The sequence below is a fragment of the Suillus bovinus genome (genome assembly GCF_016758785.1).
Source record: "Suillus bovinus strain UH-Sbo-P2 chromosome Unknown EDB93scaffold_432, whole genome shotgun sequence".
Lineage (NCBI taxonomy): Eukaryota > Fungi > Basidiomycota > Agaricomycetes > Boletales > Suillaceae > Suillus > Suillus bovinus.
In genome coordinates this window covers 1-11,269 of record NW_024542488.1, presented here as the reverse complement: position 1 = coordinate 11,269, position 11,269 = coordinate 1, and the positions used below count along the sequence as shown (strand labels likewise).

Genomic DNA, 11,269 nt, shown 5'->3' with positions numbered 1-11,269 from the left:
GCACTGGCATTGGTCGGGTCTTGGGTCTTGGCACTCGGTGAATCGATAAGTCACTGATAAGTTTCGTGGTTTTGCGATGGGACCTCCGTGAAATTTGTAAGAAATACCATATGGTGTATTGTGTCCAGTGTCTGTTGCGAGCCTCGGGCTTCGGGCATGGCACTCGGCACTCGGCACTCGGTACTCGGTACTCAGTGATTCAACCATTGAGTTTTGGATTTCGGTGTTCTGGGAGTAACACTTTCATGTCAACAATTTTGCAACATTTAGTCTTCCACTCGTTTCGAGTTGCAGGATTCAGGCCTCGGTGCTCAGCACGGCACTCAGTCTCGGTCGGAACTCGGTGAATATAAGTCACTGATAACAAAGGTAACATTGATTGAAAACATTGCATATACATCTATGACTATTTAATTATGTAGTCATGTCAACATCCTCACCAGAAGGTTCACCCTTCACTTGAACATCCATCTCTTCAACTGAATCATACTCTGGGAAAAGATTGCCTGGATCATCGGTTTCACAATTTCGCCGGGCATCTGTGAAACCTCAGGATGAATTTGGTTGAGCTCAAATATGAGTCCGTCGATGGCAGACTCATCCTGGAGGTTGGGGGGGTTGGGCTCCATCCCTTCCATAGACAGGTCAATGAGAGGAGGAAGTGCGGATGCGGGGGTTGACATGGCCGGAGGGACAGGTTGATGAAGCAAAAATGATGTGCATCACCTTGGGCGTCCGGAAGTGGAAATGTTGGGTGCCGGAGGATGATTTCGCATCGAAGGCCTTCATGAAGGCATTGCAGGGTGTCAATCTTAGCATCCTGCTCAACAACACCAGTAGGGCTGCACACCGTACTGTATACGGTAGACGGCCGTACACATACGGTAGAGGTATGGTAGATGGTAAACCCGTCTACCGTACATAGTATTGGCGGTGGACCAAGCGGACGGTATGGTACGGAGTATTATACGGATGTATACGGTGATGTACGGTACATACAGAATGTTAATCAACTATGAACAAGCTCATTTAGTGCCAAACGAGCCAAGCAAAGCCTTGCCTTCACGAGCATCAACGTTTTGATAGTCTCAGGCTTGAGACTTGCACGTCGCAGTGAGATTGTGTCGTGACCACCGGAGAAAATTCGTTCAACAGCAACAGCAGATCCTACAAAGAAGAGAACTAAGTACAGACACCTGGAACGTGAAGTGAGTACTCACCAGGTATTGAAAGGACATCACGGGCAAGTTGAGAGAGGTTTGGAAACTGTGCTTGGCGACCCACCCACCACTGAATGGGGTCGCAAAGGTCAAAGTCCTCTCGTGGAAGTTTTAGGTACTCCTCGAATGCATCTACCAAAACATTTGACCGCTTCTTGTACCTCGCCGTGAAATTCATTTTTGAGGGAGAATTTCTACCATCAGACACATTTGCGTGATGGCCTGTGCTGGAAGACAGCGATGATGCACTGTCCTGCGCAACGGATGTAGTGGCATAGTCTTTTTTATACAGGGCATGTAGGTCATTCTTCAGTGAGTTGATTTGCGACTGTGTACTTGCATCATTGGCATCACAATCATCACGGAGACCTTCGTAAGTGATGCGGGGATCGAGAACTTGAACTAGATTAGCTATTAAAATAAATCTAAATTCAGTGAGAACTCACTCGAAGCCCAGACATAGTACGGTGAGTCATCAATCTTGAAGAAGTAGTCGCTGAGCTTCCGATGCGCGTTGATCAAAGCAAGCCGTATCTTTGTTGGGGCTGAGTCTGGAAGATTCGCTAAATCATCCCGAAGTGACTCCTCAAGGCCACGAAATATAGCGTGAGCCGAAGACAACATTGGGCGCTTGGTTGTTGACATTTGAGTGGTTGCTGACCGGAATGCCTTCAGCCACCCCATCACTAGTTCAATTGCTTGCCAATCGTCATCAGAAAGTTCATATTGTCATATTTCACGTGTCTTTGCCACAAAATCGTTGATAGCCTTGCGGGAATCCAATGCACGGCCTGTGAATTTGATTGGTACTCAATCATAAGTTATGAAACTGTACTTACGAAGCATTTGATGTGTCGATGACCAGCGGGTCTTGACGTCCAAAATGAGCATGAGTGCAACTTGACTGAGTGTATTATCAGTCTTCTTGAGTGATATCATGACCTCTGCAAGCCATGCCTTGCGTCGCTGTGGGCTTGACCGAACTGACCAAACAATCTTTCGAAGCTGTTGGATCCATCCATTAGTAATGTGTTTTACAAAACTGTGATTTCAATACCTTGTCGACAGCCGACAAAACCCCCTGCAGAGTGCCAAATTGATCCGCTTCATCAAGAAGTGCAGCGTTATCGTCAATCTCACAGTCTATGGGAGCAGTAACTGAGTCCTGGTATGCAGATTCTCTACGTCTCGAATTTGGCTTGATAGCACCAATGCCCTCAAGAAGCTGCATTGCAGATAGGTGCACAATATGTGGCAAACAATGGATCCGTGCTTTCTTGTGCGAGAAGTCGATCCCCTCAGCGGAACACTTTTCTTCAAGGGATTCAAGTAGTGTATCATTGTTCGTAGCATTGTCGCATACGACACCCATGATCTATGACAAATGAGTACATAAAATCATGTGGACCTGCTGTTTTGTACCCGATCTTTGAGTCCTGTAAAGTTCGAGTGTGTTCCACACAGCTTCGGCAAGATTTGCACCACTGTGTTCGCCAATAATTTCACAAAAATCGATCAAAAGCTCTTCTGTTGATGCGAAGTTGAAGGATGGGCACAAAAATGGTGGGAGGGACATACCTAACTGCCAGTCATTGGTCACATAATGCATGATAATTGCAAGGAACGCAAATTGGTTGCTCGAGGTCCAAGCATCTAGGGAAAGGCTCACTTTCGCCTCGAGTTCCTGAAGAAGGTTGTTAATATATGAGAAAATCTTTTTTGAATTGTTCAACCTACCTGAACCATGTCTTTGATTCCTTGGATAGTCTCGTCACCCATCTTCATGATACGACGTTTGATTGCCATTCGTCCAGGGATACGTAGCGAACCTTGGTGAGTGTACTCAATGAATGCTTTGAACTCTGGCTTTTCAACCTCATCAAACGGCTGGTCGCATGCAACAAGCCATTTCGCAAGCAGGTCTTCAAATTTGTCTTGGTTCCAGTCACCGAATGCTTTGTTGACTTGCTTGTTGAAAGCGTCAATGAGATTTGCAGATGCTTGCTCAAGCTGTGTCAGGTATGCTGCTGCTGCGTCAGGATCAAGAACTTTTTCGCCTCGCGCCATTTTGAGCTCATCTTCGGTGGGAGGTGTTCCGCGAGACTTCAAGATGAGGTATAGCCGATACATAGGTGGAAAATGTGTTTTGAGATGCCCGACCAAGCCTGATAGTTACACTGTATTAGCAAGAAAGATGGTAGCCGAAACACGATATGACTTACCATTCAGGCTGCTTTTCATTGCGCGTGTAATGGTGAGGACCTTCCGATTACCCAAGTAACATTTGTAGTGTTTATCTCCCGGATCACCAGCCTGACCTGCAGCATTCGACTGTACAACATCATAAAAGTGATATATTGGGTTCCGCTTCGTAGCCTAATAATATCGTAAGAATTGAACTCTCTGAGACAAAACGGCACCATACCTTGACAGTAGGCACAGAACTTCGAAGGGGTAGAGCATCTTCCAAGTCGACAGGACTTTCTTGCATAGTCATGGTTGTAGCGGCTCTTCGGCTGGCAGATGCCCGAGTGGTTAACTTTTTGGTCAAGCGCTTGCGCTTGTTTCGCCTGTTTGATTGTTCCGGAACTGTTTTTGAAGGTAACAAGTGCGCGAGCTTGTTTTGCATAATATTGAGTTTATGAACAATGCTCTAGAGCACAACTCACCTCTTCGTTCGTGATTTCAATGACATCCGATTCACGATCAGAGTCCGATGTAGTATCCGACGGCAAGCCTGAAGAATGAGTGTAGTCACTCCCTTCATCATCCAGGTCACCTTCAACGGTAAGACCCTCAAAGCGATTCTGGGTGGTTTTCGACTTCTTGGTTCTCCTGGGCTTAGACTTGGTGGCACTCTTAGGGTTGATGCTCTGACGTGCGAGATGGGAGAGAAAATATTTCATAGGTCAATATATTTGTTCTGGGGAGACTACGAAGAGTGACGAGTGGATACTAAGTGAATGGGCGAACGCGCGCAGCGCTTCCGGCCCCGATTGAAGATCTGCCTAGGAGAAAACAGGTGAGCTGCGAATCCCCCAACAGGTTAGGAGTCCGTTATGACGCGTCGCAGCGAAGCCGCAGAAACCCAACAAGGTAGGAGGAAGGGGTACTCATGGGCAGTGGACTTCAGCGAGTTCTGGGCATGGAGACTCGAACGAATTCTTCGTGAATGGCGGGGATGGCTTGCATGTATGGTGCCATGATTTGGGCATGCTTCCGCAGGTAAGACTGGAAGGCGTCACTAGCCCAGTGGCCCTTCGTCTTGACGACTTCGAATGGGACATTTCGGAGTAGGTATTTGAGAGTGGAACCAATGCGGATACCATGTCCCTGAAGCGGATCCATTCCCGCTGCTCTAGCTGCTTCTGCTAAGCGGGATATGAATTTTTGCTTCGTGAGAGGTCTGTGGCCCTTCTTGTGACGGTAGGCAAATAGCGCGGAACCAGGAGGGGGTGCATTGACTGCCAAGTGGTTGAGAAATGCTTCCTCTGGGTCTGAGGGTCCGTTCTGCTTGGCGAACGAGACGTCTTCGCCGTTCCTCGAAGTTTTTGTTCGGGGAATGTGAATTACCCTCATCTCGAGATTGTTGCGGTCACGCTCGATGTGTACGTCTGACGGTTTGGCGTGAATGTTAGGGTCGAAGGATAGCAGGGTGGGCACCGTGAACTCTCCAACTCTAGCTGTGCAATAAAAGGCTGCTGTCAAACAGCTATATACTGATGCGTCGAGTGGGGATTCGAGTTTGAGCTGGTCGCGGAGTGAACATATGAAGTCAATGGTGTAAGGGCGCCTCTTCTTGCGCCTTGAGGAGCCGGGTGTTATGTTGTCTGCCGCTTTGAGGAGAGAGTCGATTTGCTCGTCATTGAGAACCCACTGGTGACCATGTAGGATATGCCACGCACGGACACCGAAGACATAATTTGCTATTGTTTTGCCCGAGTATGATCCTGCCGCAAATGCGATGAAGGTGGCAATGAGAGTGGAATCGGCGGGAGCACGATCTTGATCGGGAATTGAACGTGAGTCGCAGTATACATGAAACACGAGAAGACCAGAACCGTATGACTCGCGGGTGCTTTCAGCCCAGGCATGTATCATGACATCTTGGATCCTGTTCATGTCACTGGATGCGAGGGAGCTGGGGGGAAGCCTGGATGTGGCTGGTAGCCATAGTCGAAGCCGATCTTTTGCTGCACAGTGTGGACGTAATGCTGATGGGATTGGGGGTAAGGTCAACAGGATAGGTATGCTTCCGCCGTTTTGACGAGTTGCTCCCCTTGGCGCTCGAGCTGCCAGTTAGCGAAGGCACGCTTGGCGAGCTCTGGTTGGATACGGGCTTTGGCATGGTCGTGAACCGAGACCTGGGTGTGGGGTTTGCAGATCTCGTTTGGGTGTAGAGGAGCGTCGAAGTCAACGAGGAAGTTCCGGAGAGAGGAATGGATAGGAATGGGGGGCAAAAGTAAGGAGCGTGGAGGGTACTTTCCACAGGAGGCTCCGTCAGCGGGGTTAAGGGCGCTAGGCACATAGCGGGTGAGGACTGATGCTGATGCGGATTCCGTGATGCTGTGGATGTGTTTGAAGACGCTATTGGTTGCGCGGTTGCGGCTGCGCCCTTTCCACCAGCCTTCAACAACTCCTCGGTTGTCTCCGTAAACCTTGAAATAAGGTATTGGTTTGGGTTTGGGAGCGCGTGTGATGGCAAGGACGAGGAACTCAAAACCGATGGCTTCAGCCCATCCAATGTCACGGTTGTCATTTTTCCAGCCAGGAACGAGTCTCCATGCCCTCCACCAGCCGTCAATCCAAATTGCGACACCCACGCCTGAGCTAGCATCTGAGAAGGCGTTGGGATCAACGACTTCGCATGGCCCTGGGACGGCTCTGCAGATGGTAGGTTTGCGGAGGGTTGCAGTCCACCATCTGAGATCTGCAGGACAGTCCTTGGGAGGGGAATGAGGTACGAGCGGACGATTACCGAAGATAGGAAGCATGGCTTCCAACTCGGTGAGGTAGGCTCTTCCAGCGGGAACAATGAGTGCGGCATGCAAGAGCTTGCCATAGAGTTTTTGGACTTCGGCAAGGGTGTGGCGTGGTTGGGCCTCCCAGGTTGAGATTGCCGCCAAGTACTTCTCCTTTTTCCCGGCCGCAAGTTCAACCGTGTGGGAGTCCAGGTGCCATATGAAACCTGTGAATGGTGGCTCGGAGCTGAAAGGTACATCTTTCGATGGTTCCCATGGTGTTCCTGTCTGCGCGGAGAAGAAATCAATGTCGTCGAAGCAACATGAAAATAGGGCATCTTGGGGAGAACGTGGTGCTCGTTGGGAGAAATCGCGGATGGGGAATGAGCAATCCTCGTCGAATTCTTCCACTCGCTCGTCTGGGAATGAGATTCCTCGATACCATTTTCTCCCGCCATCGATGCGAAGTCCACCAGAGGCCTGTATGCCCTGAGCCCAAGATGTTCTCTGCTCGTTGTACCTGTCCAGGTACTTGAGGAGAATTCGAAAGAAAAGGTGGTCGTCGACCCACTTTGAAAGCGGGCCAATTCCTTCACTGCGCAGAACATCCGCCCCTGCATCTGCAAGTCCACCGTAAGACCCTGCTGCCGACGAGCACCCGAAACAAAAACTAGTGTCAATTGCAAACTCATCTTCTCCTGTACGTACCGCGAGGCCTGGGTATTGGGAAGGATGGAGGGGAATGGTTCTATAAGCTTCTGCGACATCTCGCGTTGCTCCTTCAGAGCCAGGAGGGAGTCTCCAGACCAATAACGAAATAGTAGCGAATGTACCATATGTACAAGGGTAGATGTTAGAGTCGATGCGTGAATTAATGGATTGAATGTGTTGTGAAGGAGAATTTGCTTCGTGTGATAGGTTCTGGATGAGGCGGAATTTTCCCGGTTTCCCAGGTTTGGGGATAAGAGAAAGCGGGGAGGTTTGGAAAGGGCCAATGAGTGACTCCAGGTTTGCTTTGGAGAGCGGACCCAGGTAGCGGCCAGTCTTAAATTCTCGGGCAAGGATCGTGGCAAAGGCGTCAGCGTGTTGGATGATGGAAGGGTTATTAGGTGGTGTGTATGTATTTGTAATGATGGGAATACTACCAAAGAAGCCGTATTGTAATGAGTGTGGTATATGCGGATATTTAAGTATAAGACGAGATTTTGTAAGGACCTGAAGCCAAACATCGGGAATATACGGGGTGAGGGCCTTAAGCCTCCTGTCCTCGAGGACAATTTTGAGCTCCGTGATCTGCGTTCCCGCATCCAGAACATTCGTGCACATGGTCTTTGCTGGTGCTTGAACAACTGTTGGGGTGTTGCCAATTGTAGCACAGCTGTAGGCCTCGGGCATTGACGAGACGACCCTCGGCATTTCGACGACAGGAAGTGGGAGTTTTGCTGTCCCATAAGAACTCGCTCTTGCATTTGTGCACATTGTGTGCGAAGCGGCCGAGGCAGAGGGCGCAAGCATAGTGGCCGTTGGATGCTGCGCCAACCTGAAAAGACTGCCTGTCTTGGGCAGGTTTTCTTTCATCTTGTCGCGCACGCTGCCGGTTCGGAGAAGAAGGGCGGGGGGGAAGACGACCAGAGGAATTGCGTGGTGGAGAGCAAGAACGAGATCTAGCATGCCGCAACCCATTGCGATTCTGATTTCGGTGCGAGGCAGGCTGGTCCCGGTTTGGGTTTCGCTGCGTTTGGTGGCCAAGCTGAAACTGGAGGTATGGGAAGCGGGGGAAAGGGGCCGATGGTGATGGGAGCGAAAAACAGAAGCAGAGAGGAAGCATGTAGTGGAAGCGGAGAGGAAGCGTGTAGCGGAAGCAGAGAGGAAGCGTGTAGCGGCAGCAGAGAGGAAGCATGTAGCGGAAGCAGAGAGGTAGCATGTAGCGGGAGCAGAGAGGTAGCATGTAGCGGAAGCGGGAGATGGCAGCAGTTGTCACATTTTTTGACATAAGTATGAGAGGGAGCGGATGACGAGTCAGTATTGACAGCCGCTTGCACAATGTTTGAAGCATACTGACCTCAGTGAGGCTCTCGAACCGTGTTTTATTCCAAATTTCCTCAGTCATGTTCTTCAGTAACAGCAGATTGAATACACTGATGTCAAACGCGTTGTCTAGAACGAGAAGATCGTGCCAGTCTCGTCGTACACGAGCTGCGTATAGGAGTAGGGCTCGTTCGCCAAAGGGTTCGGAACGAGATGGGTGCGCCACAATGTTCATGAAGAACATGGTCAGAGCACGCTGATGTTTCTCCGGCCAATTCAGTTTGTTGATGTAGAGGAGGAAGTTGTTCTTGGCCAGGTCAAACTGACGCCATTCGAGGCTGTGATCCTGGATGGCCTTGCGTGATGCTTTGAAGGAGGCCACTGGTTTGAGAGCGACGAAATCGTCGACTTTGGCGAAGCCGAATGTGTCGTCCGCAGTTGACTTCGCTTCATCTGAGGTTTCCTTGCAACCGTCTGGGCTGAAATACCACAATTCGACGTACTCAAAGGTTTTGAGCTTGTGGATCGCATACTGAGATGGGCGCGGGGTAAGGGTGTCACCTATGGCCATTCCGCTCTTGAAGTCGTTGATTTTGGGTTTCTTCTTTTCGACCTCGCGTAGCTCTGCTTCAGTCTCTTGTTCTATGCATAGGCGTTCTTGCTCCAGATGCTCGTGCTCTGCCTGTGCGGCTTCAGCTGCTAAGCGCGCATCTTCAGTCTCTTGCTCGACCCAGGCGATGCTCCTGAGGTTTCGGTCTTGCTGCCACGCTGCGATCAGATCAGCAGCTACTTCTTGGTGCGTCGTTTGCGTGCCGCCGATGATTCGATTTCTGAGGAGTTCGAAGGTAGGGGAGGCAAAGTCGGGTTGAATGTCAAGTGCTGGGTTTGTTGCGATTCTAGCCATGTTGTGTAAGTGAGAGTTTAGGTTTTGTGAATTTTATGAGAGCTCTTAAGATATGATGGGAAAGACGGATGATTAACGGGAAGAAATAGAAAAGAAAACTCGCTAGGATTAGATACTGCGAGCTACTAGATGGAGGAGCGGAAACAAGAGACGTTACCGGCGTCTTCCGCTCTCCCGAAGACCTTACTCTAATCCTTCGCTCGTGCCTCGCTACGGAATAGAGCGGCCATTTTTCTTGGTAGGGACTTTTTCTTGAAGTGTGATTTTTTTCGGAGTGTGACTTTTTTTTTTTTCAGAGCGTTACTTTTTTTAAGAGTGTGACTTTTTTTATTCTGGATGTGACTATTTTTTGGTGACTACCTACTTTCTATGAAAAAGCTTCAATTTCGTTATTGTCCAGTGCGGTCACCCATAAAGAACTGCATAACGCTAAACAAACATGTATAGAACAATTCTTCTCATTTTAATCATGTACTTGCGTAGGAATTATTGATAACTTTCTGTCACCCTTTTGGTGGACGTCACACATGTCACAAGTATGTGACAAATATCGTCTTGCATATTCCTCATAATGCATAACATTTTGGCGGTCCCATCGGTATGCATTATGACCATTTCAACTGTACATGTAAGTCACCAAATTTCAAGCGTCCTTCGAGCACATTCCTGAGAAAGCACAAATCAAGATCATTTCAGAGGATACTAATAGTGCAAGGGACTCACTCTAAGTCTGGAGAGATTGTGAACAATTGCTACATTCACAATTGTGCGTAACCTTCTCCTGAATTCGGGTTTGCTAAGGACTAGCTGGTATGGTCCAGAACAATGACAATGTCGCGACACGTTGTCCGAGCGAACTTGCTTGCACTTGCCGCAGCGCATGTCTTGTTGCGTAAACGTTCTTTCAAGTGATCCAACTAGTCTGACCAGCTCCATCTCAATCGCAATGCGGTCATACTCTCCTCCGCAACCCCCACAGATCCAACGTGGCCTAGCACCATCAAGGCCGTATGGCATAAGCTCTGGATCGCGGCAGAAGTCAAAGTCACGAAGTGTATCGCAATTCCGGCAAGGGACATTAGGTAATTTGAGCGGCTCGCATGGGTTGCGAAAAAGGGCTTCATTAGCAAACTCGCGCACACCAGCAAGGTCGAGGAGGTTTCGCTTGAGCAAACCAATTTCAACCTGGTAATCAGAAGCGAGGCCAAGCACGGTGGAGGTAAATTTGATGAATTCAAGAAGCGCATTTGTCATGTTGAGATGCGAACCGGGGAGGACAGGGAACTGGAACTGAGTGTTCAGTTCTTCGTCTATGGAAGCATCTCGTTGCTTTGCTTGGATAACACCAACCAGCCGAAGCAACTTGCGTGTGAGTTTCCTGGCGATAAACTCCCGTGTTGCGTCAGCTTCGTTGATTTTGCTAGGGTCAGGCTGGGTGAGCTCGGGAGCCATATTCCGAAGCACTCGGAAGGGTGCTCTTGAACCTTCACTATGCTTCTGCCGAATTTTGAAAAGCTCGACGATAAAGAATTGAATGACGGCACCGAAATCGTCTTGAATTGCAGGTGGCAGGAAAGTCTGGATATTCCACCGAGTCTCGATGGTGAGCTCTTCTGGCGGGTCAACAGCCAGCGGATCTTCACATACGATTCCTCCCATGTTTGCAGAGTCCATGAAAAGAAGGAAGTCGTAAAACCGCTCTGTTTTGAGGTACATATGTTCGAAGAGTTCATGTGATGTCACTGCTGTGGTTATGTAGGTGGCATATGCGTGAGCGGTGCCCGGAGGCTTCGAGGTCGCTAGCAAAATCCGGCTGAAGTCCGCGTGGATGACGTGAGATCCGAGTCGTTTAAATTCAGCCAACATCTGGATGAACGTTTTCCTCATGAGCCCATGAACGAAGCGATAAATATTTGGGTCGTGGAGATGGGAAGCACTTGTGCTGATCCAGCGCCAGAAGTGGTCGATTGCTAGAGTAGCTGGGCTTTCAAAATTTCCCTGGACTTTGTCAAGCAACCATGTCTTGACCATCGACTTGAGAATACCAAAGGTGAGACTCGAGATGTTTGACTCTCCAAGGGTAAGGTCACGCTGAGCATCGCCTCCGGAGAATTCATCCAGTGTCCGAGACACGGAATCAAATGCGGTTGCTCCGC

At 49.3% G+C, this 11,269-nt stretch overlaps 5 protein-coding genes across 5 annotated transcripts; all 5 read right to left on the bottom strand.

The window, feature by feature from the left end:
* Positions 1-1,108: 1,108 nt before the first annotated feature.
* EDB93DRAFT_600417 (uncharacterized protein) lies at positions 1,109-2,346 on the bottom strand. Its single transcript, XM_041456822.1, has 6 exons — positions 2,278-2,346; positions 2,060-2,225; positions 1,667-2,011; positions 1,561-1,616; positions 1,221-1,499; positions 1,109-1,167 (listed from the first exon to the last, which is right to left on the bottom strand). Exons 3-5 carry the CDS (start codon positions 1,902-1,904, stop codon positions 1,395-1,397), a joined length of 399 nt encoding a protein of 132 aa, XP_041300527.1. The 5' UTR covers positions 1,905-2,011; positions 2,060-2,225; positions 2,278-2,346; the 3' UTR covers positions 1,109-1,167; positions 1,221-1,394.
* EDB93DRAFT_600389 (uncharacterized protein) lies at positions 2,133-2,875 on the bottom strand (the record flags this gene model as incomplete). The annotated part of the gene is made up of 4 exons (XM_041456820.1): positions 2,799-2,875; positions 2,643-2,747; positions 2,278-2,595; positions 2,133-2,225 (listed from the first exon to the last, which is right to left on the bottom strand). Coding segments are annotated over exons 3-4 (408 nt in total), but the record flags the coding sequence as incomplete, so codon positions are not given.
* Positions 2,672-4,431, bottom strand: EDB93DRAFT_600392 (uncharacterized protein). Its single transcript, XM_041456821.1, has 7 exons — positions 4,342-4,431; positions 3,890-4,228; positions 3,646-3,837; positions 3,443-3,596; positions 2,958-3,385; positions 2,890-2,904; positions 2,672-2,747 (listed from the first exon to the last, which is right to left on the bottom strand). The coding sequence occupies exons 2-7, from the start codon at positions 4,124-4,126 to the stop codon at positions 2,736-2,738; spliced, it is 1,038 nt and encodes a 345-aa protein (XP_041300525.1). The 5' UTR covers positions 4,127-4,228; positions 4,342-4,431; the 3' UTR covers positions 2,672-2,735.
* Positions 4,432-8,231: 3,800 nt separating this feature from the next.
* Positions 8,232-9,113, bottom strand: EDB93DRAFT_1292698 (uncharacterized protein; the record flags this gene model as incomplete). Its single annotated transcript, XM_041454581.1, has 1 exon — positions 8,232-9,113. A coding segment is annotated over one exon (882 nt), but the record flags the coding sequence as incomplete, so codon positions are not given.
* A 702-nt stretch (positions 9,114-9,815) lies between these two features.
* On the bottom strand, positions 9,816-11,144 carry EDB93DRAFT_1259023 (uncharacterized protein; the record flags this gene model as incomplete). The annotated part of the gene is made up of 1 exon (XM_041454147.1): positions 9,816-11,144. The coding sequence occupies one exon, from the start codon at positions 11,142-11,144 to the stop codon at positions 9,816-9,818; it is 1,329 nt and encodes a 442-aa protein (XP_041300523.1).
* Positions 11,145-11,269: the final 125 nt, after the last annotated feature.

Coding starts and splice junctions, on each gene's coding strand:
- EDB93DRAFT_600417 (XM_041456822.1), bottom strand. CDS start 1,904: ATGGGGTGGCTGAAGGCATTCCGGTCAGCAACCACTCAAATGTCAACA. Junction 1,617..1,666: donor GTACTATGTCTGGGCTTCGA/GTGAGTTCTCAC, acceptor ATCTAGTTCAAG/TTCTCGATCCCCGCATCACT. Junction 1,500..1,560: donor ATGATTGTGATGCCAATGAT/GCAAGTACACAG, acceptor TGTATAAAAAAG/ACTATGCCACTACATCCGTT.
- EDB93DRAFT_600392 (XM_041456821.1), bottom strand. CDS start 4,126: ATGAAATATTTTCTCTCCCATCTCGCACGTCAGAGCATCAACCCTAAG. Junction 3,838..3,889: donor TTGAAATCACGAACGAAGAG/GTGAGTTGTGCT, acceptor ATGCAAAACAAG/CTCGCGCACTTGTTACCTTC. Junction 3,597..3,645: donor GTTCTGTGCCTACTGTCAAG/GTATGGTGCCGT, acceptor CGATATTATTAG/GCTACGAAGCGGAACCCAAT.